Genomic DNA, 25,344 nt, shown 5'->3' with positions numbered 1-25,344 from the left:
AATTAAGTTAAAAGGTTACCAGTCTCCTCACCCCATGTGACTCCTTGAGCTGTGACATCATTTTGCAATTTTACTTTCCTCCCGTTTGGTTCAGGCTCCAGCCGGATCACAGTTTTGAGCCAATCCCTGGCCTCGCTTTTGGCACTGCTCCAATCCCCGGCCTCGCCTTTGATGCTGCTCCAATCCCTGGCCTCGTCTCAAACTAAAACTCAACCAAAACGCTGCTGCTCATATCTTAATTTGCACCAAATCCCACTTACCCATCACCCCTCTGCTTGCTAACCTACACTGTATCCCGCTCAGGCAACACTTCCATTTCAAAATTCTTATCTTTGTCATCAAATATCTCCATAGCCTTTGCTCCTCCCTATCTCTGTAAATGTTTCCAGCACTACAAGCCTTTGAGATCTCTGCACACCTCCAATTCTGGCATTTTGCGTATCCCCAATTTTAATCACTCCACCATTGGTGGCCATATCTTCAGCTGCCTCCGTCTTGCTTTCCTCCTTTAAAATATTCCTTAAAACCTTTTGGTCATATGACCTAATGTCTACTGATGTGGCTCGGTGTTATATTTTGATTTATAATGTTCCTGTGAAGCTCCTTGGGGTGTTTTATTACGTTAAAGGTGTCATATAAATACAAGTTGTTGTTGTTGGTTCAATCTTGGATTCTATTTGTACACTAGGCTTGGTTTTTTAAGCAGGGTTTCATAACCTTTGCCCATGCACTGCTCATCCTATCTATCTATCTTTGGCCTCCTTGTCTCGAGAGACAATGGGTAAGCGCCTGGAGGTGGTCAGTGGTGTCTGGAGCAGTGCCTGGAGTGGCTATAAAGGCCAATTCTAGAGTGACAGACTCTTCCACAGGTGCTGCAGAAAAATTTGTTTGTCGCTCATCTCACAGCCAGAAAGACCACTTTTTGTTTATGTATCAAGGAAAAGAAAAGGCTGTTGGGTCCACATGTACTCACCCCCAACCTTAGTTGAATTAATTCTCAAACACCGCCCTCCCTTCCTCCCACATTCTGGAAGAGGCAAAAAAGTAGAAACCTTCAAACTCTCCAACACTTTGTTGGTAATAATACTCGTCTCAGGAGATAACTGATAATATTAACAGTCTGCTGAATGCAAAAGAAACTGCAGCTTTAATAGTCTTAATATTTCCCTCTAAACTAGAGGTTCCCAAACTGGAGGAGGAACTAAATTGACATGGATATCAGGATGCGGAGGACAGGCTTGCCAAGAAGGAGAACCACTGATACAACCTCACATAGTAAGCAGAGGTACATCAAGGGGCTGATATTTATAGGGAGGTGGGGAGGTGTGGGAAAACTTGGCAAGGCCAGGGAACTGTAGATCCTGCCAAATTTAAGAGCAGGACATTATAATTTTATTCCATTTCCCACCTGGCAGTGAACTAAATTGACAGGTTGTTCGAGCTGCGGGCAGGAAAACCAGCAGGAGGCAGTCGCAGCCTGGGATCATCCCCAGCAATCAGGCCGGGGCTACAGACTGGGCTTGGTGTAGGGTGGAAGAAGGGTGTCGTTGATTACAGTGGGATGGGGAGAGAAGCCAAAGGCTTCCTTGAGGTGCCTTAGAAAGCATTCCTGCTGCTCCTTGACCACAAGGAGTGCTGTAAAAAGCACGCATCTGCTGGAACCGGCAGCATCCGCCTCCATTTCGTTGCTGGAATTCCCAAGCCCTGGGAAACCTGTTCAGCAACTGTAAAATTTAAATCAGGCTGTCCTGTCTGTCATGGGAGGAGAGGGGGTCAATATCAAATTACATTTTCATTTTTCCATACTGCATCATTCATCAGCTGGGTTAAGGCTGCAATTTGATGAGTTCTGTGGATATTCATACATTACTTGAGCTTCATTCCAGATGCCACTAACCTCTTGACTGAATTATAGCCTTTTAAATCATTGTCAGCTATTACATTATACATTGCATCCTCCTGAGAATTCTACGTCTTGTTCTGCATCACCATCATTCAGCATTCAATCAGTGCAATTTTGGCATGGCTTTCAACTACCACCAGTATCATCACTGCACTACTCCCGAATACATAATGCACATAATACACATACAATAAAATGAGTGTAGACTAAGTAAACTGTTGCAATCTAACCAAATTCAAAAGAATATCAATGAAGCATTAAGGTTTGTTATAATTTCACAATCACCTGGTCTCCTAACCATCCATAATTTCACATTTACAGACAGAAAAGAAAACCTTACTGTAAAATTAGATTCAAGTCTCCACTTGAACCTTAAAAAAGCTTTTCACCTGAAGTACTATAAAGCCAACTGCCTTGGTTGATCAAAGCTGCTTATTTATTGTCGTGTAGGCCCCCACCTACCAAGAATGAGGCACATAATTTCACCACATGGACATTAAACGAAAAATTGTTGCTGGGAAGAAAAGAGGGCCTAGCACAAGGAATTGCCAGGCCCCTCGCCGGAAAGACCTTTTGTGCATACTAGCAGACAGTGTTGGAACAAAAGAACCAGTCCCTGCTTCCCAATACACAGAAGACATGGTCAGACCAGTTTAGGCACATGACTGTTGGAGTTTTTTGAATTTGAACTTGCCACAGATAATTTGAACTCAGAGAGCTGTTTGCTCCTGGACTGAAAAGATCTCTCTCCTGTCTGCTCTCATCTCACTCTCACCAACTTCGGAAACCACGGAAGACATATGAACCCCAAGAGAGAAAAGTCTCCTGCAGTGAACAAGGTTTAAGAATAATACTGAGCCCCAACGAAAAGCAAGACTACCTACAATGAAGGACTCTACAATAAGCTCGAAGCACAGTAAAAAAAACCCTCTTCACGAGATTGCCTCAAATCTCTCCACTGTTTTTCTTTTGCTCTTTTCTGTCTCTATTTGCATGTGCGTATCGTGTATGTGTGCTAGCGTGAGGAGCGACATGTATTCGTAGGTGTTAACCAAATTACAGCTTAAGTTTAAATTTAATAAAACGTCACTTTTCTTCTTTAAACCTATGAAAGCCTGTTTATGCTCATGTCTTTGCCTTATAATTGGAAAGTGGTGAACAAGGATTCACCAAGGGGGAGCTCAAAACACAGTGTGTTTAAAATTAAAACCCTGTTACAATAAGACCAGGTGAAGGCTGAGAAAGATTCCTAGACACCTTTCGCAACTGGTCGTAACATTATCCTATGCATTATTTAGAATAAATAATTTCACTGTGCATCCACCCTTTTTTCCTTTGTAGGCAGGTTGCTATTATTTTCACAAACTGATTGACTAGATAATGAAGTGCGATCTACAAAACTTAAAGCAAATAGCTTCAGCTGTGTAGTACAACAGTCCAAGCCCAAATATGAATCTCAACCTCAACTGATAGTCAAGATTTGCCTACCCTGTACTGGGCTAGTTGACAGTCCATGAATGGGTTTTAGTGCATTTTGCACCGGATGGGAATACTTTGCAGTGGTTGAATACTACCACTTAGGTGCGGGAAACAGCAAAAGCCTCACCCACAGGAAAAAAATCAGCCTTCCTGAACCAACTAATCACAATATAGAAATAACTGGTGATAGAAGTCAACTGTGGAGCCCAAAGAAAAAGGATGTACAAGGGGAATTTTTTTTTTTAAATCTACAGTATGCACCTTTCAAGGAAATAATACAACACTAAATTGGAGCACATGTAAAAGCCAACCTGAGCTGGATGTTTTTCCTTTCTTTCTCCCACTGACATGGAAACACAAGAAAGGAAATGTAATAATAGAAGAATTAAATTTGTAAAGATTGAAAAGTGCAACTTTAGCTACTGTACATAACAGAGCACAACAAACTTTACAAAGCAACTGGAATGCTCACAGGGAGGTCCTTCTTATCTTTCCTTGGAGGAAGCCCCGGTGGATAACTACTTCTATTTTCATGCTGTTGCTGAGGATTGCTTTCTTTCTCCCCATTCACCTGGAGAGAGTTCACTCCATTTCCTGAACAAGAAAAGTACATATTTTCAGTAAGCATGTGAAATGTGTCCTGAAACCACTAACATATAAAGCTATATGACTAGCCCGTACAGGCAGGCTGAACCCTCCAGTTCATAAGCAGCCTTTATAAAAAGCATCCTAAACAAGCAATGCCATTAGCTGCTTACCTTCCCAAGTGTGTACTGCTGTCACTGATAGAGACTTGCAAAAAAACTTGTCGAGGCAGTCTTCCAGCAGCCAGATTAGAATACAGCCTCATTTATGTTCCAGTACTAATCGCAAGGCTGAGGCTGCCGTTAGTGGTTAAGGTGAGCAGAACAGTCCAGGATACTGCTTCAGTTCTCATCTCTCTGGATACTTTGTTGTACCACTTCTTACCCTAACCAGGAATTCACGGCCCAATGTCACTGCAGAATGCCATGGCAGTCAGACAGCAAAGCAGCATCCAGAACATATTCACGATCAACAGATTTTACATAGTATCAACATAATGTCAAAGAGAGTAAAGCATAGTGACTGGAAGCACAAGTGGCAGTGCCCTGATCCCAATGTCAATATCTTCAATTCAGAATTAGACAAATCAGTGGTCTCTGCAGTTGTGGGCAAATGCAAGATTGTGACCAACAGCAAATAACATGGTAACAACATTTTAAGGGATAAAGAAAATTTAGATACGTCAAAAGTAACTTTAAAAGGACAACTCTTCTGAGAGTCAAACATAAACTTCTAAAGGCAAAGGGAAGGAGAAGCAACCACTTTAAATATCTTCTGGTTTTAAATGTTGAAAAGAAACTTGTCTATTTGGATTAATGTTTATGACAGCTCATTAACCCACAAAATATATTAAGAATAATTGATAAAATCAATTTTTTTATGCCTTAGAAATTTTTCTCTTTTAAAAAATTTATTTTGTTTTCTTGCTAATTTTTCCCTCCATTCCTAAAGGCATGGACGGCTTGCTAGGGTAGTGCTGTATAAGCACCAGTCGCCTCCTGTACCTCGCCCTAGTGACCATCAAGTCCCTCTCAGCCATCACTCTGTCCTCGCTGACCTACATCGGCTCCTGGTCCACCAATGCTTCACACTTAAAATACTCACCCTCATGTTCAAATCCCTTCATGGCCTTGCCCCTCCTTATTCCTAACTTCTCCAGCCCAACAACCCTCTCAGAACTCTGCATTTCTATACCTCTGCATCTTTTTGCATCCCCCTCTCCCTCCACCACATCATCATGCTTTCAGCCACCAAGGCCCTAAGCTCTGGAATTACTTCCCTAAACCTGCCTGCCTCTCTCGCCTCCTTTAAGACAGTCTTTAAAACTCACCTTTTAGAGCAAGATTTTAGTCACCCCTCCAGTACTTTCATCTCGGTTCAGTGTTAGATTTTGTCTTGATTACACTTCTATGAAGCGCCTTGGGATGTTTTCCTAACTAAAGTTACATAAAAGCAAGTTGTTGTTGAATTCTCAACAATGAGTGTTGGTAAATGTTGGGAGCCAAGCCCAATCTGTCCTCACCCAAAGTACAAATACATGCACTACCACAACATAGAACTCACAGACTAGACTCATAAGTGAAGAATGACCACTTGGATGAAATAATGGGGCACCCTTGGCATCTGCAAAACCACAGTACAGCAACAGTCAAGGGCCTCAGGACAGAACAGGAGAAAACAAATGAAACAGAAAATTCAGACTACTATATACTGATTTAAATAAAATGAAAAAGGACTGGCCCCTCAATATTAAAATTCTTAAGAGTGATATGTGCCTTCAAGCACAGTTACTACTGAATAGAGAAACAAGTTGTGGGGTTCTTCCAACATTACTAAGTTATGTGTTCATAATTTTGGTAAAAGAGAAGAGACTCCTGATATGATGGGAAGGAAGATGGATGCTAGGCTCCAAAGAAAATATTTCAGCGGTATCTAACTGTGTTACTTGAAGATGAATAGCTGGGTTAATTCTCACTACTTTGCAGGGAACTGGTAATTGAAAATGTCTTACTCTACCAGCCCCATCATGCGAGTGTCCTAGCCACCTCTTGCACTTAGAGGCTCTTGTATACTCTTCCATCTCAATCAAACTCTCATTATACTTGCAGTCATTACCTAGGGCACTGTTCCTGATATAACTGCTGTTGGGAGGTAATCGGGGAGGGGGAGGTCTTGGTGGCACTTGTGTGCTTGGTCGTGCAGGGCTATCAGATGGACATCTCTTGATTGTTCCTTGATTCTCTTCTTCAGGATAACTGCTTTCTTGTGGTATATAGATAGACTTTGGCTGAAAATAATAAAATAAAAACAATGTTTAAAAATCACATATTCCCCCATGAATTTCTGAATGTTTCAGATTCATCAGATTTCTACAACTCTGGTGCTATCTTACTGATGTGCAATTTTTACACATACTGACTGATTTTTTTCTTTGCTGTTGAAAGCCAGCTATGGTGGGCAATGTTGGGTCATTAGAATCATAGCTCGAGCAAAGCAGTAACAGATCCAGGTTTCAGTCACTGATAAGTCTAAAGAATTTCCTGATGAGTAATGTCATTTCATTAAAGTGATTAGAGCTGTGAATTTACTGCTACATTTATTATTATACATACCAAAAGACCCACATCACTGCCATGGACTTGTACAGAAGGCAAAAAGCTGAGTGAAAAAAATCAGCTTGAGCCAATTTGATCATTTGTGTTTTTTTAGGCTTTATTGCCAACTAAGAGCTAGTGTGTTTTACAATGATTCAAAAACTCGAAATTAACCATTTTGTATGGAAGTGTGGAGAGTGTATAAATGAGCGTGTGCAAGACAGCACGTGGAGGCAGATGGTGAGTATGATTGCACATGGAGAAAGAAAGCGAGAGTGCACATGTGCAAAAGTAGAGCACACGCAATAACATGAGAGAATGAAAAGGTGCACCAGTGTGAAGAGACAGAGAGAGAGAGAGAGAACACAATTACACAGGCAGAAAAGGCAAGTGCAGGTATACACAAGAGCACGTACACATGAACTGCATCCCTCCTTTTAATATTTGCTTTGTATTTTTGCATACTTCAACTGGAGACAAAATGTAAAAAATTAAATGGGTAGTGCTGTTGCATCATGGTATATCAGCAGCAAAATAAAGACTATGGGAGTACATCAAGAGGGGATACAATTGGCCTGATCTGCACTATCTAAGCTCAAATGTGAAAGATAATATGTGCTTATAGAATTATGCCAATCATAACTCAGTGTCTTAGGGGAGCAGCAGGCAACAGGCAGACAACATTTTTAAAAGCAGAAACGATTCAAGAACTCAATTTACCTACATAGCACTAAACAAGAAATTAACATTTTTAATTTTCTGCTGTCTTCAGTCAATCAAAAGTGGCGTTTACACTAATCTTGATTTTGCTGCTGATACACCATGATGCAACAGCACGACCCATTTAATTTTTTACATTTTGTCTCCAGTTGAAGTACACAAAAATACAAAGCAAATATTAAGAGGGGTGCAATTTAGGTAACCCAATGCGTTTGTACATTCTATACATGCCACACTGCAAATCTAATTATAATGCGTGATGAAATTATGTAGAATATTAAATATACAAATCATTACACAGTGGTCAGGAATGTTTTTTAAATTGCTTCCCCTCCAGTTTTTATTAGAGCTTTTCCCATCATCATATATTCAGCTTTTGCTAACTATCTACTTCAGGTTCCAATCACTTTTCTCTCAATTTAGATTACAACCTGATATATTCTGATGGGCAACTTCTCAATTATCACGTCAAGTTTTTCTTCGGTTCAACATTGGTAAAATGAAAGTAATCCTTTTTGATTCCTGCCAGCAATTACATGGTTCTGGCTCTGGCTCCATCAATCTCCCCTGTTGTGAACTCCGTGTGATGCACCTCCTCAGCATTCCACCTGGCCTTTTTACTCAAAATCCGATTAGCTAATTACTGCAATTGTCTAGTTCTGGAACACTGCCTGCTTGCGCCCCTACTTTTCTCCTTCTGCTGACAAAATCCTATCTGCATCTTCATCACGTTATGAATTGATTTTTCGATTGCTTTTACTTGAAGTGCCATAACCTTTATGAGTGGCACAGTGGTTAGCACTGCAGCCTCACAACTCCAGCGACCCGGGTTCGGTTGTGGGTACTGTCTGTGTGGAGTTTGCAAGTTCTCCCTGTGACTGCGTGGGTTTCCACCGGGTGCTCCGGTTTCCTCCCACAGCCAAAGACTTGCAGGTTGATAGGTAAATTGGCCATTGTAAATTGCCCCTAGTGTAGGTAGGTGGTAGGAGAATTGAGGGAAGGTGGGGATGTGGTAGGGAATATGGGATTAATGTAGGATTAGTATAAATGGGTGGTTGATGGTCAGCACAGACTCGGTGGGCCGAAGGGCCTGTTTCAGTGCTGTATCTCTCTATGGTCTAACCGACAAAACTATGGACCAACAGTCACAAAGTGGGATTATGCTGAATAGCTTCTTTGGCCGGAACAGACAGTCAAAGGCCTCCTTCCATTCTGTAAATTTCTATGGTTTTAGGATACTATGCTCTCATCATCCTTCACTCCACCATTCATAAACTTGAGTTGGTCTAGAATCCATCTCTTGTACAAAATCCTGAACATTAAAGATATCCTTGCCAAACTCCACTGTCACCTTGTCTGCTGAGTATTGGCTTTAAAGTCCTCATCTTCAAATTCCTCCACAGTCTTGCACATTATCTAAGCAATTTTCTCCTGTCATATATCCCAGCCCACACCTTTCACTTTTCCACCAGAGTCCAATGGTTCAGATTCCTTTTCCAAAACCACTTCACCATGCTGCCAGTCTCAAGTACTTCAAAAGTCTCTCAAAAACATCCATGCTTCCCAGTGCTCCTCACCATCTATCCAGAATCCTCTTCTGCTCCCCTGTGCACAGAATCTGAAAACATTCTTTTACATCCTGGGTTGCTATATAAATTCATACATAACTTATTAACACTTAGGTATTAACCTTTTTACAAAACACAGGAACAGGAACAGGCAATGAGCCTGTGACATCATGGCACAAGATGAAATCTTATAATTCTTATCAAATATGAGAACAGTAAGACCATTTAAAATACTTAGATTTAGGTAAATTATAAGAATAAAATAATTCGTACCAGTTATACAGTATCATCTGGTTTTGCTTTCTAACCCACTCACCCTACATCTAGCTGTAAAACTGCAACTGACTGCATGGCCATTAATGTGACTTTCTACCATTTTAGAACTACCATAATTGCATAATTAGATTGTGATCTAAAAAATGGTTGTACAAGAACTTTGCCAACTCACCTTGGGAGGAAGAGGCGGTGGCATCCTAGGTTTCATTGTTGAGCTATAAATTCAAAATAAAACATAAAAGCTAAAAAGATGATACCAAGCATTGTGTACAATAGTTCACAGATCTTAAACCCCAAATGACTGCCACCATCTGAGGACTTCTGTACGCAAGAATAAGCTTCTAAATTTCCTGCATTAAATACAACTCCTGATTGGTCTAGGTTGTGAAATCCCATTCCAACTAATCAGCAACTAACTGTAGTCACACTAAATGCTGCACTATTGTTCATGCTCAATTCTGTTTTGCACTTGCTTATCCCACACATAAAATACTTGCCCCTCAGTCTTCAGTGGCTCTCTGCGCTTTTTTTTTTGCAGTATAAAAACAACCATAAAGCTGAAATTTTAATCAAGCTAGATATTTCTAATAAGCACACATCTAAAAATAATTAGTTTTATACAAACAAAACCTCACATTTCTATAATGACTTTCCTTACTTGCACATGTGTCAACACGGAACAAAATGCATTTTGTGGATACCTAAGTTTGAAAAAAGTGCTTTCATTTCTTTCTTACATTTCCTCCAGACAGTAGAAGTACGTTATTAAATTAGCATCTCAATGATTCTGAGCTCTTGTGGCATATTTCTAATATGTTATTATATACATGTCAAACAAATTGCTTTTCCCTGGCGCCTCTTAAGAATAAAGATGAAGCATTCCTTTTAATAGCATATACCAGTCCTAACCAATAACATCAGACATCATGTAAGTCAGCCACACTACTGCATAGAAAACAGTCTCATTCCCTGCTGCAGTGCAAATAGAGATTGACCATTAGTTGCTAAAGTCACAGGACAACTGAGAAGCAGATTTCAATTATTATAAACTACTTGGAACATACAACAGTTAGAGGGGAAGCCTGTATCCACAATGCTGAACCTGGATAACTCGAGCTATGGATTAAACTTTCCTCAAAGTTAATTCAGTTTCTTTAACACTTCACTCCAAATATAACAAAGAAATGAATAGAGCAGCTAACGTGGCCTTGCCCTACTGCCTAGCATTAACCAAAAGCCTTTGAAAATGAATTACAGCTGTATCATGCTGAGTACTTCTAGTTTCAAGTTTGTCCATATTATTGCAACGAGAATGGTTTACCTAACGCAAAAATGTTACCGAAAGCTGGCATTTCAGATTATTCATGACATGCAAGATAATTCTGCATCAGTGGCCAATTTTTTTTTTAGTCGATTGATTTTATTATTCAGGCATTACTGGATGGATTCTGAACCCTTGTATCCAAAATTATCGACGGGAATTTCCTAGCCCATTAAATTCCTGCCAAATAATGTAATAATGCGATACTGGCAACCTGAGACACACTTAATCATGTTTTTGGCTCACTTGCTTTCATTTATGTAGCACATGTATTATAGAAGTTTTGAAAATGATCTTGGAGCTGCATTTTACACATGAATGTCTGCCAAGCTAATTCAGCTTTCAAGAGGGTGTAGCAGTAACAATAACTATATAATGCAATACAGCAAAAATAAATCATCTGACAAAGTAATCAATGTGTTTTGAATGGCATTATAGTAAATGTATCACACAGCCCAAAGAAAAGAAAAAGGCAGCCAAGCAGGATGGCAATGAATCATAAAAGGTAGTTTTGGCTTAGCTAGGTTGAATGTATAATATGATGAAAGATTTTAGAATGTCATGCAGAATTTCATGGAGATTATTCTGACTTAGACTCTTAATTGCATTCAAAATAAAACCAAATTCAGCTAAACTAGAACAAGAAAAGACTTACTGTTCAGATTCATCATCATCACCATCATCATCATCTAAATGTGCCACGTGTCCCCTAAGGAGATGAACAAGGTACTTATCGCTCAGTGGATTTCAGTGGAATCATTTCAGCTAAAGTAAAAACTCTGGCATGCACTACCTTTAGGGCTTGCTCTATATGGAGCTCATCAAGAATTCTATGTTTTTATTCATCTAAAGGTAGCTGTAGTCTAAGAAAATTAGATGTATACAAAATCAATATGACAAGCACTCAAGCAAATGGTTACCTTTAGGTCACTAAATACTTTTTTTTTTAAAAAGCTAAGGGAGGGTTTTTATTTTACAAAAAGCAACAAGAGAAAAATTACCGCTGATGCAGTTCCTCTTCTACTGATTTTAGAAGACTCCTTGGAATTTTAAAACAGGAAAGAAGGGCTTATTTTAACTCACACAGTAAGCAGTGCAAAATTATGCAGTTTTTGAATACATAAGCACCAAACTTAAATGGAAAACAGCACAATGACAACCTTCTACTCAGTAATAGAAAGCTTTCTAGACATAAAATATATATTACTAAAAACAATCTATGTGCAGAAATCCAAGTGAACACAGAGGTGGTGTCAATTTCAAACACTTGGTTTTCTTTCAGTAACATAATACACAATACAACTATTTACTGTTATGTTTCAGCATTCAGGTAAAAATTCATCTTTACCGTGGAATAAAATTACTTTAAACAGTTACTGTAACTGACTTACCTAACCGATCACGAAAATACAAGTTGTCTGTGCAGACTAGGGGTTTTGATACTCAATAGTACTGACTGACTCAATAAGTCTACTGTACAACACTTTTTAAAACAAGCTGAACACATCCTATGGCAGACAATGGATTTTCACAATTTGTCGCATAATAAATCACAATATAAATGACATTGAATAGACATGCAGCACTGTACACTCTATTTAGTTATCATAGTAAAGGAAATGAGTACAAGATTTACTTTTTTTTTTTTAAAAGGCCACAAACAGAAATTTAAATGTTGATTTTTAAAGATCAAATTATAAATTATAAAAATAAATAAATTGATCTTTAAAAACGAGAACCTGTGTGGCAAAGTAATACCAACGGATGAAACAATTTGAATAGGAAATAAAAATGTGGCAGTTTGAAAATCAGGCAGATTAACAAGGACCATTACCATTTTTAGAATGTTATGCATTCTCCATTTTGGGGAAATCAAAAGCTGGTAAAAAAAAAAGCATGCAAATAAGTGATATGGCATATGGTTTCCAATTCCTGTGTCATATAAAACACCAGGCTTGTGCCAGTTCAATTTGATCTGAAGCAAAACACCCACCCCAAAATAATTACATCCCCGCACGTCCTGCAGACAGTTTAGCCGAGACTGTGTGGAGATGACACACCATTCAAAGGTGAAGGACCCTACCAGATAAGCAATCTATCTCCCTTCATCATTGTGTGTCCTTGACTCAATGAAGGAACATATCAAGATAGCTCAACTTTCAGAGTGGGGAGCTGACTAACTGTCACAACCAATCTGCCAATAGCATTGCTATGTGCTGCTGTCAAATTTAGTTACATTTAGTGTTTGAGGATTGTGCCACGTTGCAGCTTCATGTATATCAACTGGAATTTCAGATGCTAAATAAGCAGCTATGTACCAGGCAGAACGATCCACAGCTTGCTCCCTGCACAGTGGTAGTCGTATAGGATACACTCAAGTACCATCTACTGTTTAGTTACTGGTTTGCCTTGCATCCTTGTGTTGGGGGCAATAAATATATTTCTAAATTATTCCATGCAAGGCATATTATTCTGCATAGGTTAAATAAAGTGCTTTGCTAATATAACAAAGGAACAATTTCTTGATTCAGAAGGAGAGTGGGAAGGGATCTCAAGTCAATCACTCCAGATGAATCCTAAAGACCACTCTGTCAGAATGCCCAATCAAGGGCAAATAATCAACAGCCAGGGCTTCCAGTTGACTAACTCTGGCATGCCAACAATGCCATTTTAAACCTAGGAACCTTAAACTCACCATCGAGATTTGAACAGATAGTACGTTAATAAGAAGAATTAAATTAATCCCAATAAGGCACCAGCTTGTTTAAAATAGAATAGCGAGTGATGTGTTAACAGTACAAACAAAAGTGGGCCAGACAGAAATCACCATACCATAAACCCGAACAGAACTAGATTTTAAACCATTGTTGAACAGATGCTGAAGATTTGCAAAACATCACATGGAATCACAAAACAAAACCTGATGAGGAAGAATCTATCTTAGCTCATCCATCTAGAACAGGGGTGTCCAACATACGGCCCGCCAAAGATTTTCATCCAGCCGTCGGGTGTAAACTGTACCGGGGCCGTTACTCGTTCTCACCACAGCTCTGTGAATGGAGGTGGGACATTTCCCTGAGTCTCCTTCTTGCACAGCTGCGGTTTGAAAACAACACACTGTCAGTTTCACAGCTGACAGATGCGGAAGCAGGAACACGCTTCCCAACTTTAACAGATTCGGGGTTTTCCGACTTGTTTTAAAAGCCCGCCGGAAAACCCCGAATCTGTCCAATTTTTGGAAACGCATTCCTGCTTCAGTAGCTGTCAAACTGACAGCGTGATGTTTTTAAACAAAGTGACCAAACACAAAGTTGCTGTGCTGAGCATTCCCCCTCAGTGCAACTGTCAGACAGAGTGGGGGGAGGGGGGGGACAGAGAGGAGGGGGGGGACCAGAGAGGGGGGGGGGGACAGAGAGGGGGGGGGGGACAGAGAGGGGGGGGGGACAGAGAGGGGGGGGGAGGAAAGAGAGGGGGGGGGGAAAGAGAGGGGGGGGGGACAGAGAGGGGGGGGGGGACAGAGAGGGGGGGGGGACAGAGAGGGGGGGGGGGACAGAGAGGGGGGGGGGACAGAGAGGGGGGGGGGGGACAGAGAGGGGGGGGGGGGACAGAGAGGGGGGGGGGGACAGAGAGGGGGGGGGGGGACAGAGAGGGGGGGGGGGACAGAGAGGGGGGGGGGACAGAGAGGGGGGGGGGGACAGAGAGGGGGGGGGGGGACAGAGAGGGGGGGGGGGGACAGAGAGGGGGGGGGGACAGAGAGGGGGGGGGGACAGAGAGGGGGGGGGGACAGAGAGGGGGGGGGGACAGAGAGGGGGGGGGGGACAGAGAGGGGGGGGGGGACAGAGAGGGGGGGGGGGACAGAGAGGGGGGGGGGACAGAGAGGGGGGGGGGACAGAGAGGGGGGGGGGACAGAGAGGGGGGGGGGACAGAGAGGGGGGGGGGACAGAGAGGGGGGGGGGACAGAGAGGGGGGGGGGACAGAGAGGGGGGGGGGACAGAGAGGGGGGGGGGACAGAGAGGGGGGGGGGACAGAGAGGGGGGGGGGACAGAGAGGGGGGGGACAGAGAGGGGGGGGACAGAGAGGGGGGGGGGACAGAGAGGGGGGGGACAGAGAGGGGGGGGACAGAGAGGGGGTACGGGGGTGAAAACGAAGTGCGAGGACAACACAGCAGGCGGGAAAGAAAGAGGAGGACAGGGATAAAGAGAGAGACAGATAGAGAGATCAAAATTATCCTGACAGATGGATATTTATCCAGAATACTCAGCATCGCTACATGAAGTGTGAGGGCAGAGACTGACTACTTAATAAAGCAAACAATGCCAGGTATGTCACTAAATCACTTTTCAATATAGTGACGAGAAAGTAAATCAAAAAATTAGTCTCATTTAAAGCTTCCTCTCAAAAATGCACATTTGTTGTTGTTTTTATTAGTAAGATAAATTTTTAATGCCTTTATCTTTCGAAATTTGCTCACCAGCAGCCCATTCCACGTTTTGATTACTGTGAAGAACTATTTTTTGACATCAGTCCTAAATTTGCTTTTCACTAGTTTGAAGTGTCCAACTCTGATGGTTTAGCCTGAAGTAATTTTCTAAATCCACCATTTCCACACTGTTTGCTATCATATAAGTTCACCTCTCAGTCACCTCCTTTCAAGGCTAAATAGTCAAAGTTTTCCACTCATAATTCAGCCCATTAAAGCTAGAATCAACCAATTGCTCTTTGCTAAACTAGCTCCAATGCCTGAATGCCTGTGTCCTGGCGACCAGAAGAACCACCCTAAAGCTATGGTATGGCCAAAGCAATATACTAGTGACTGAGGCCGTTACATCTGGCATCGCAAAGAACGTTGAGGATGGCTGTGCATTCCTGCCATTTGAACCTTTTCCAAGTCCCACTTCACCCTCATCTTGCTGTCTGGCATGAAATGAAAGCTGCAGGGCTACGGCATGTGACTCCAGAATAATAGCAATGTGATCAACTCTGAACTGGCCTCTGAAATGGCCGAGAACACCACGGAGTTGTATTCAAGGCAGCAGCTCACCACTTTCTCAAGGGCCATTAGGAATGGGCAACAAATGCTGGCCTTGCCAGCAATGCCCACATCCAGTGAATGAATAAAAAGTGGTGTGACCGTGGGCCTCTTGTGTTACACCCCAGTCCCCTTCCTTCATCCCAACTCTCCCCACTGCATTTTTGCTTTCAGATAGCCAAGATTTGCTACCTGTCCAGCATTGCAGCCTCACCATGAAGGGAGTGAGCAACAGCAGACCTCTGGTGAAAGAGCGCCGTCACTTGATCTGACACTTGCAGACACCAGCTCAGATGTTAGCACTGTGTATTGTTTCTGCCGGAGTGTGGGATACCGCACCTCAGTACTTACAGGCAATGGTTGCGATGGTGGTCCCACAGGCCATCGATCTGGCAGGGGGAAATGATTCCCATTCCTCTGGCCTGGGTATTCTGCTGCGGGGAGGCAACTTCACCATCACCTAAGTTAAGGAGCTGGTGGGCGGTCGCTTCCTCGCAGCAGACGTAATTTACAACATTGCTCCGCTCAAATCAACGTGTACGCTCCAGTCCAATACATCGAACGGCTGACATTCCTCCAGCAGCTCCCATTGCTGCTGGCAGCGTCCAAGCCAGTCATTCGAGGCGGTGACTTAAACTGCATTATCAATGCAGCCGGACAATCCGGCTGCGACAACAGCAAATTGCTTGCTCCCAAGAAAAACAGTAAAGGATGCCAAGCTGCACGCCGTCTTCAGCAGCCCTGCAAACGGACCGCAGCAAACATACATCTGGTCAAGACCGAAGCGGTCTGCCCGTTCCAGGACTAACTTCCTGTTTGTGTCCCATGCTTTCACGGTCAGATCCAGCGACGTCAAGCCGGTGTTCTTGTCTGACCACTGCCGTTTTATGGCTGACGGTCACTTACAGGACGACCAGCGGGTTGGCAGGCGGACATGGAAGCTGTCTAACACTGCTGACCCCAGAGTACAGTGAGGAACTCAAAAGGGATTACTAAGATTGGAGAACTGTAAAACCCCTCTGAGTCTCCGGCACACTGGTGGCAAGCAATCAAGGCCAACATAAAGAGGTTTTTTATCCTCAAAGGTGTTCAGAAGGGGAGAGAGAGAGACAGAGGGAAATGTCCTGACTCCAGAAAAGAATGCAGGATCTGCTCTGGCTGCAGAGGAAGGGGGTCAAGGTCAAGGAGGATCTCCAAGAGGTGAAGAACCAGCAGGTCTCACTCCTTGCTATAGAGGCCACCAGGATCATCTTCCGGTCCAGAATCTGCTCCGTTGAGCAGGATGAGACGGGCTCGCGTTTCTTCTTCCAAAAGGTACACAGAGCGAACTCTGTGATCAGCAGCCTGAAGGAGGATGGCTCGGTGAACTCATCGCAGTCTGACATACTAAGGATCAGCAAATCCTTTATCCCGAATTGTACGACGTGAAGCCCACAGACAGCACGGCCTCCCAGTCCTTCCTGTCATTTATCACAGAGGTCTTAGATTACAGCACATGGGAGAGTCTGGACAAACTGCTAACTCTGGACGAGCTGACAAAAGCGTCAGGCCCGTCAAGATGAGTAAAACTCCCGGAAGCGAGGGCTTACCAGTTGAGTTGTATCGGCTCTGTGGGACTGGATCTGCCCAGACCAGCAGGAAGATCTCGGACAGCCTCGCACAACTCAGGGATACGATCGCCCATGTACGGGATAGGGGGGTGGACACCTGTCTCATCAGCCTGGACCAGGAGAAGGCTTTTGACAGGATATCATGCATGATGGACATGCGCTCCAAAATGGGGTTCGGGGAGGGAATCCACAATTGGATCAAACTGCTCAACACAAACATCAGTAGCGCAGTCTCAATCAATGGGTGGGAATCAGAAAGTTTCCTGATCAAATCTGGAGTCAGACAGGGCTGTCCTCTCTCCCGTCTTGTTTGTTTGCTGTATCGAACCTTCTGCTGAGTCCATTAGGAAGGATGTGGGCATAAGTGGGGTGACAATCCCAGGCAGTGGAGGCACTCAGGTCAAAGCCTCCCTGTACATGGATGACGTCGCTGTCTTCTGCTCAGATCCGCTGTCCGTTCGCAGACGTTTGAGCATCTGCAACCAGTTCGAACCGGCCTCGGGAGCCGAAGTAAATCGCGACAAAAATGAGGCCATGTTCTTTGGGAACTGGGCTGATGATCCTTTATCCCCTTCACCAACAGGTCAGACTACCTGAAGGTGCTGAGGATATGGTTCGGAGGGGCCAGAGCGTGCGCCAAAACCTGGAAGGAGCGAGCAGCCATGGTACACCATAAACTGATCATGTGCGAGCAGCGTTCTCGCTCCACTGCGGGTAAAAGACTGGTCATCAGGTGCGAGGCACTCACGTTGTTGCTGTCCGTGACGCAACTCAGGCCCATACCCCAATCCTGCACCGTGGCGGTCACCCGAGCCATCTTCTGCTTTATCTGGAGATCCAAAATGGACCATGTCTGGAGGGACACTATGTTCAAACTTCTAAAGGGGGAAAAAACATATCCAACGTCGCCCTCATTCTGATGACCACCTTCGTGTGCAGCTGCATCAAGCTGTGCGCAGAACCCCAGTACGCAAACAGCAAGTGTCACTACATGCTGAGGTTCTATCTGCCCCTGGTGTTGCAAAGGATGGGTCTGGCCACACTGCCGTGGAACACGCCATCCAGTTGGACTGTGCCGTACCACCTATCCTTCATGGAAAAGTTGGTGCAGAAAAACACCTTTGACCACCAATCCATCAGGCAGTGGTCTGCAGAGAATGTCCTCAAGGCTCTACGGGAAAAGCAAATGGTGGATCCTGTCAGATGGTTCCTCGAGCAGACTGCCAAAGTCATTTGGCAGAATGCCTCATCACCAGAACTTCCAAACAAGCACAAAGACTTAGCTTGGCTGGTGGTGAGAAGGGCCCTCCCCGTCAGATTCTTCCTGCACGCCCAGAATCTCACTGCCTCTGCAGGCTACCCTCAAGGTGGCTATGGTGAGGAAGAGACTGTTGCCCACCTCCTTCTGGAATGTACCTTTCCAAAGCAGGTGTGGAAAGAGATGCAGTGGTTTTTGTCGAGGTTCATCCCGAGCAGCTCGGTAACACAGGAATCTGTTCTCTACGGTCTGTTCCCAGGAACGTATACTGAGATGAACATCAACTGCTGCTGGAGGACCATCAATTCGGTGAAAGGCGCTGTTTGATCTGCCCGAAACTTGCCGGTCTTCCAGTGGAAAGAGTCGTCCACGACCGAGTGGTGCAGACTGGCACATTCCAAGGTCCAGGATTACGTGCTGAGGGACGCACTAAAGCTTGGGGATGATGCCCCAAAGGCTCAATGGGGAAAGGCCACTGTGTAAGGTCCTCCCGCCATAGCGAAATGAGGGGCTGGAACCTGTGTAAACCTCCTCGGGCTGTATGTACCAAAATATGGTTTTGCTGTGTAATGCAAATGTACATTGTATGTAAAATGGAACGGAAGGGTTGTGAGGCAACTCACGTTCTGTATTGAAGGAAACAGATTTGTTTTGCACTTTCTGGAATATGAACTTTGAACTGTTTTATAATCTATTTTATTACAGATTTTTATGAATAAAGTATATTTTGGGGAAAAAAGTACACATTAGGGAGTAGTAAAGATTCATGATTAGCATATGGTGAGTTACCAGGCTCAAGTGGCCTGCAGCCAGGCTAGTAGGTAGGGTAACACATGTGCCAGCTCACCAGAGGGCAAAGTCACAAACAAGTTCTGCTGCAAAGGATTCAACTGAAGAATTTGATAGAGTGGGGTACAGAATGCTATGGGCATGCACAGAGAGGCGTTTGATGCATGACAGGACTGCCTCAGACCCTGCTGCGACCAAACAGCATGGAAGGGTCTGGCTCCAACTTGGCTCAATGCTACGCGCAAAGCTGGAAGCAGTGGTCAAATCCATGGCAACACTTGTGGAGCCTGCAGCGATGTAGTATGGTGGCCAACGGCTCTGCTTCCATTGCAACAAAGGCAGAAGCCACCCAATGTCTTTGTGCTTCAGTGGAAGCTCAGACTGAGGTCATCAGATCCATGCTTGTTGCCATGCCGACAAAGACTGTTGCCATCATGGCTGTGGATACCGGGGCTCAGAGGGGATTGCAGGCTCTCATAGCAATGTAGCCATCTGGGCTCCAACAGATTACTAGCATGCTGAGCTGCCACCTCGGGGCAGTGACAGTGGCACCACGGTGCATAAATCTGCTGTCCTCTCAGGCAGACAGCATTCGTGCTTCCACCACTCCCACTCTGCCAGTGCCCTTACTGCTGCCTTTTAGCCAGCTAGCCTATAACTGCTGCCACTCGTGCCCAGGTGATGCAGTCCGAAGCCGGGCCCTCAAGGCCCAGAGCTGCTCAAGGCCACCTGCAGTCACCCGCACTGAAAGTCAGCAGCCACTTGGGTAGTACTACTTAGGAGCACTAGGCCAGACAAAGGCACCCGCAAGACAGGCAATGAGGAAATGCGCAAGGATGAATAGGTCAGTTGTGTATCTATTATTGGAAGTGTTGTTGGATAAAGTTGCTACAAAATGGTGCTCTTCTAGCACATACCAAAGGGATGGAAAGGTGAGGATTGGCAAGCAATGGTAACATGAGGATGAGATTACAAGGGAACTGGAGTTCGAGTAGCCGGCCATAAACAGCGCATCCGGAGCCAAGTGGTCCCAGATGTCGTCTCCTTCTCTTCTGAGGTGCCCTCCAAAGGCCTGGTGGCAATGGTTGCACCTTCATGAGAGAGAGGTTAAGAGGATGCAGCAGACAACTATGAATTTGTTGACACTTGCTGGCAAGTAGTGGGGAGCTCCTCCAAGTGGTCCAGGCAGCAGAACCATTGTTAGAGAATGCCGATGGCATGCTCCACAACATTTCTGGTGGCAGCACAGTTCTCCTTGCAGACTTGCTCTCCACGCATAGTCGAGTGGCGAAGGGGAGTCATGAGCCAGGTATAGAGCAGGCAGCTCTCGTCACCAAGCAGCCAACCTCTGGTTCATCATGGTGGCCCAAAGATGGTAGGTACGAATGACTGGCACAGGATGGAAACATCGTGGCTGCTGCCAGGATAGCAGGCATTCACCAACATTCTTTTGTATGGTTGCATGCCAACTGTACGCTCGTGGAGTGGGAGCTTTTGCTAATGTCCTTTCTGGAAGGAAAACTGCTTTCCTTACCTGGTCTGGCCTACATGTGACTCCAGACACACAGCAATGAGGTTGACTCTTAAATGCACTCTGAAATGGCCCAACAAGCCATTTAATTGTACCGAACCGCTACAAGGGACCGTCCAGCATCGACCTAGGCACCAGAAACAGCAATGGCAAACCCAGCCCTGTCGACCCTACTATCAGGGGACGTGCCAAAATTGGGAGAGCTGTCCCACAGACTAGTTAAGCAACAGCCCGACAGTCATACTCACCGAATCATACCTGACAGACAAGATCCCAGACACCGCCATCACTATCCCCAGGTATGTCCTGTCCCACCGGCAGGACAGACCCAGCAGAGGTGGTGACACAGTGATATACAGTGGGGAGGGAGTTGCCCTGGGAGTCCTCAACATCAACTCTAGACCCCATGAAGTCTCATGGCATCAGGTCAAACATGGGCAAGGAAACATCCTGATTACCACCAACCACTCCCCCTCAGCTGATGAATCTGTACTCCTCCACGTTGAACAGCAATTGGAGGAAGTGCTGAGGGTGGCAAGGGCACAGTATGTACTCTGGGTGGGGGGCTTCAATGTCCATCACCAAGAGTGGCTCGGTAGCACCACTACTAACCAAGCTGGCAGAGTCCTGCTAGACTGGGACTGCGGCAGGTGGTGAGGGAACCAAGAGGGAAAAATATCCTTGACCTCACCAATCTGCCTGCCGCAGATGCATCTGTCCATGACAGTATTGGTAGGAGTGACCACCGCAGTCGTTGTGCGGACAAAGTCCTGTCTTCACACTGAGGATACCCTCCTTCGTGTTGTGTGGCACTACCACTGTGCTAAATGAGATAGATTTTGAACAGATCTAGCAATGCAAAACTGGGCATCCATGAGGCGCTGTGGGCCATCAGCAGCAGCAGAATTGTACTCAACTGCAATCTGTAACCTCATGGCCCGGCATATCCCCCACTCTACCATTACCATCAAGACAGGGGACCAATCCTGGTTCAATGAAGAGTGCAGGAGGGCATGCCAGGAGCAGCACCAGGTATACCTCAAAATGAGATGTCAACCTGGTGAAGCTACAACACAGGGCTACTTGTGTGCCAAACAGTGCAAGGAGCATATGATAGACAGAGCTAAGCGATCCCATAACCAATGGATCGGACCTAAGCTCTGCTGTCTTGCAACATTCAGTCATAAATGGTGAACAATTAAACAACTGACAGAAGGCGGTGGCTCCACAAATATCCCCATCCTCAATGATGGGGAAGCCCAGCATATCAGTGCAAAAGATAAAGCTGAAGAATTTGCAACAATCTTCAGCCAAAAGTGCCGAATTGATGATCCTTCTCGGCCTCCCTGAGGTCCCCAGCATCACAGATGTCAGTCTTCAGCCAATCCAATTCACTCCATGTGATATCAAGAAACGACTGAAGGCACTGGATACTGCAAAGGCTATGGGCCCTGACAACATTCTGGCAATAGTACTGAAGACCTGTGCTCCAGAACTTACCGCGCCCCTAGCCAAGCTGTTCCAGTACAGCTACAACACTGGCATCTACTTAGCAATGTGGAAAATTGCCCAGATATGTTCTGTACACAAAAAGCAGGACAAGTCCAACCCGGCCAATTACTACTTTCAATCATCAGTAAAGTGATGGAAAGTGTCATCGACAGTGCTATCAAGCAGCACTTGCTTCGCAACAACCTGCTCAGTAATGCTCAGTTTGGGTTCCGCCAGGGCGACTCAGCTCCTGACCTTATTAGAGCCTTGGTTCAAACATAGACAAAAGAGCTGAACTCCAGAAGTGAGGTGAAAGTGACTGCCCTCGACATCAAGGCAGCATTTGACCGAGTATGGCATCAAGGAGCCCTAGAAAAACTGGAGTCAAAAGGGAATCGGGGGAAAACTCTTCACTGGTTGGAGTCGTGCCTAGCGCAAAGGAAGATGGTTGTGGTTGTCGGAGGTCAATCATCACAGCTCCAGGGCATCAGTGCAGGAGTTCCTCGGCCCAACATCTTTCAGCTGCTTCATCAATGACCTTCCTTCAATCATAAGCTCAGAAATGGGTATGTTCGCAGATGATTGCACAATGTTCAGCACATTCATGATTCATCAGATACTGAAGCAGTCCGTTTAGAAATGCAGCAAGACCTGGACAATATCCAGGCTTGGGCTGATAAGTTGCAAGTAACATTCACATCATACAAGTGCCAGGCAATGACCATCTCCAACAAGAGAAAACTAACCATCTCCCCTTGACATTCGATGGCATTACCATCGCTGAATCCCTCACTAACAACATCCCGGGGGTTACCATTGACCAGAAACTGAATTGGTGTAGCCTTGGCTACAAGAGCAGGTCAGAGGCTAGGAATCCTGAGGCGAGTAACTCACCTCCTGACCCCATAAAGCCTGTCTGCCATCTACCAGGCACAAGTCAGGAGTGTGATGGAATACTCTCCACTTGCCCGGATGGGTGCAATTCCAATAACACTCAAGAAGCTCAACGGCATCCAGGACAAAGCAGCCCGCTTGATTGACATCCCACCCACAAACATTCACTCCCTCCACCACCGGTGCACAGTGTGTACCATCTACAAGATGTACTGCAACAACGCATCAAGGCTCCTTAGACAGCACTTTCCAAACCCGTGACCTCTGCCACCTAGAAAGGCAAGGGCAGCAGATGCATGGGAACACCACCACCTGCAAGATCCCCTCCAAGCTACACACCAACCGACTTGGAACTATATCACCGTTCCTTCACTGTTGCTGGGTCTAGACCCTAGAACTCCCTTCTACCCCACATGGACTGCAGCAGTTCAAGAAGGCAGCTCACCACCACCTTCTCAAGGGCAATGAGGGATGGGCAATAAATATTGGCCCAGCCAGCAATGTCCACATCCCATGAACAAATAAAAAAAAAGTTGCAGTACATCTCCCCATGAATATGTTGGGCCCACCTAGCAACGTGCATGCAGTCGATGTCACCCTGCACCAATGGAAATCCCAATAGGCTGGCAAAGCCACATGCTCTCTCCTCCTGCTTCTCCCTGGTAAGACGGACGACTATTATGTCCCTCTCCTGGCATATAGGGCCTCCATCACCTCCCTGTTGCAGCAATGCACGGTGAACTGTAAAATGTTGGCAATGTCATCATCTTCCTCCTGAAAGGATCTGCTGGCATCGAATCAAGGGAAATGGCAACCTTGTCCTGCTGTGTAGCTATAGGTCTGGTTAGAGGAGGTGACACAGTTCAGTCACCACTTCCTTGGTGAAAAGTAGTCACCTCAGACTCTGCTCCTGGCCGAGGTGGAGCTAGGAAAAGTGCTCTTCGAATACCTCTGGGTACAGACTTCTATAGAGAGACCTCCTCCTCCTCCGTTGGCGCACAGCTTCCCCTCTCTGATGCCTGTGCTCTATGCCCCTGACCTGTTGCAGCCCAAGAGGGACTGCAACTATAGTCTCAATTACTGAAAGCAGACTTTCTCCTGACAGGCCTTCCGACTCCTCTGATCTTCTTGTCAAAGTCCAGAAATCCTCCCTTGTGAATCTATAAACTTTTCCAAACACCCCGAACACTGAACCCAGTACTTTCACTCACTCTGCATCAGCAAAAGGAAGTCAAAAGCACCTCAACTGGTAGTCCCCTGGCGAACCCTTTAAATAGTGCTAGTGGGGAGTCCCTCCTGCAGCTGAATGCCCATACAGCTGGAAGTGATTAAGATAGGGAGTTAACAGGACCTGCAAGGTATACAATGGCAGTTTGTGCACCAAATGAGCGTTCGACACTGCTTGATGTCACTATTGGCCCACTCTGCATGCTTCCAACACATGCTCAGCATGGTTGGGCTAGCACCCTTACTATCGTGGCATGCCATGCAGGCCATGCCAGAAGAGGCTGGAAGCAGTCTGGTCAACATTTTTGGAGTTCCAGATTTCCTTAGTGCCAACACCAGCGACGCTATGGAGCTGAGATTTGCAGCCCACAGCTCTTAACTTCACCCTGAACTATTTATTATACCACCATTCATAGAGTATCTAGTTCACCCAATTTTTTTCTATGTGCAGTATTTTACACTTAATAGTAAATTGTTCCACCCACATACATTTTGTAGCTTCTGAGCTGTCTTCTCAGATTCCACTTCCCCTTATTAGCTAACATCTAATATTTCCACTGTATTTCTAAATCAATCAAAGTCATTGAATCAAACAGCATGAACAAGGAGGGTTCTGACTCAAATAAATGGGGCAACCAAGCTCGTCAACATTATTCCTCTAGCTAGTACCTCCTGCTTTTTACCTTAGATTTTCCCTGAATTCCTGCCACTTCAAGCTTAATGAATAACCTATCAAATACTTTTTGGAAGTCTGGGTACACCATTTTGTAGGGCATTCCAAAATCTAGTTGGCATGCTACTTAATCAAAAAATTCAACGTGGTTATTCAGGAAAGTTTCTTCCCTTTCTGAATCAATGCTAACTGTTGCTACAAAACTGTCATGCAAGTTATCCTCAAGTTTCCTCTTAATTATCGATTTTATGATTTTACCTGGACTGAAGGAAAAGTAATGGTTCTAAAGTTGCTTTCTGAAAAAGGACAACATGTTGGTCTGTTTCCAAACTACAGATATCTAACACCTCAGTGTCTATGGGCACCCCTAAGAGCATTAGCACTTCACACTTCAGT

At 44.8% G+C, this 25,344-nt stretch overlaps 1 protein-coding gene across 6 annotated transcripts in view; it reads right to left on the bottom strand.

The window, feature by feature from the left end:
* The window catches only part of map4k3a (mitogen-activated protein kinase kinase kinase kinase 3a), a 316,653-nt gene that overhangs the window by 71,228 nt on the left and 220,081 nt on the right, over positions 1-25,344 (bottom strand). For 2 of the 6 annotated variants that reach the window (XM_068044552.1, XM_068044554.1), the window contains 5 exons: positions 11,448-11,486; positions 11,102-11,155; positions 9,298-9,340; positions 6,083-6,254; positions 3,855-3,976 (listed from right to left, as the gene is read on the bottom strand). In XM_068044552.1, the coding sequence (XP_067900653.1) occupies positions 3,855-3,976; positions 6,083-6,254; positions 9,298-9,340; positions 11,102-11,155; positions 11,448-11,486 (430 nt within the window). The remainder of the gene's footprint in view (positions 1-3,854; positions 3,977-6,082; positions 6,255-9,297; positions 9,341-11,101; positions 11,156-11,447; positions 11,487-25,344) is intronic. The other 4 variants (XM_068044553.1, XM_068044556.1, XM_068044555.1 and 1 more) reach the window with 2 other exon arrangements.

This window comes from Heterodontus francisci, chromosome 13, assembly GCF_036365525.1.
Source record: "Heterodontus francisci isolate sHetFra1 chromosome 13, sHetFra1.hap1, whole genome shotgun sequence".
Taxonomy (NCBI): Eukaryota; Metazoa; Chordata; class Chondrichthyes; order Heterodontiformes; family Heterodontidae; genus Heterodontus; species Heterodontus francisci.
Note: the sequence above shows the minus strand (reverse complement) of the source record. Positions and strands in the feature narration are given on the sequence as shown.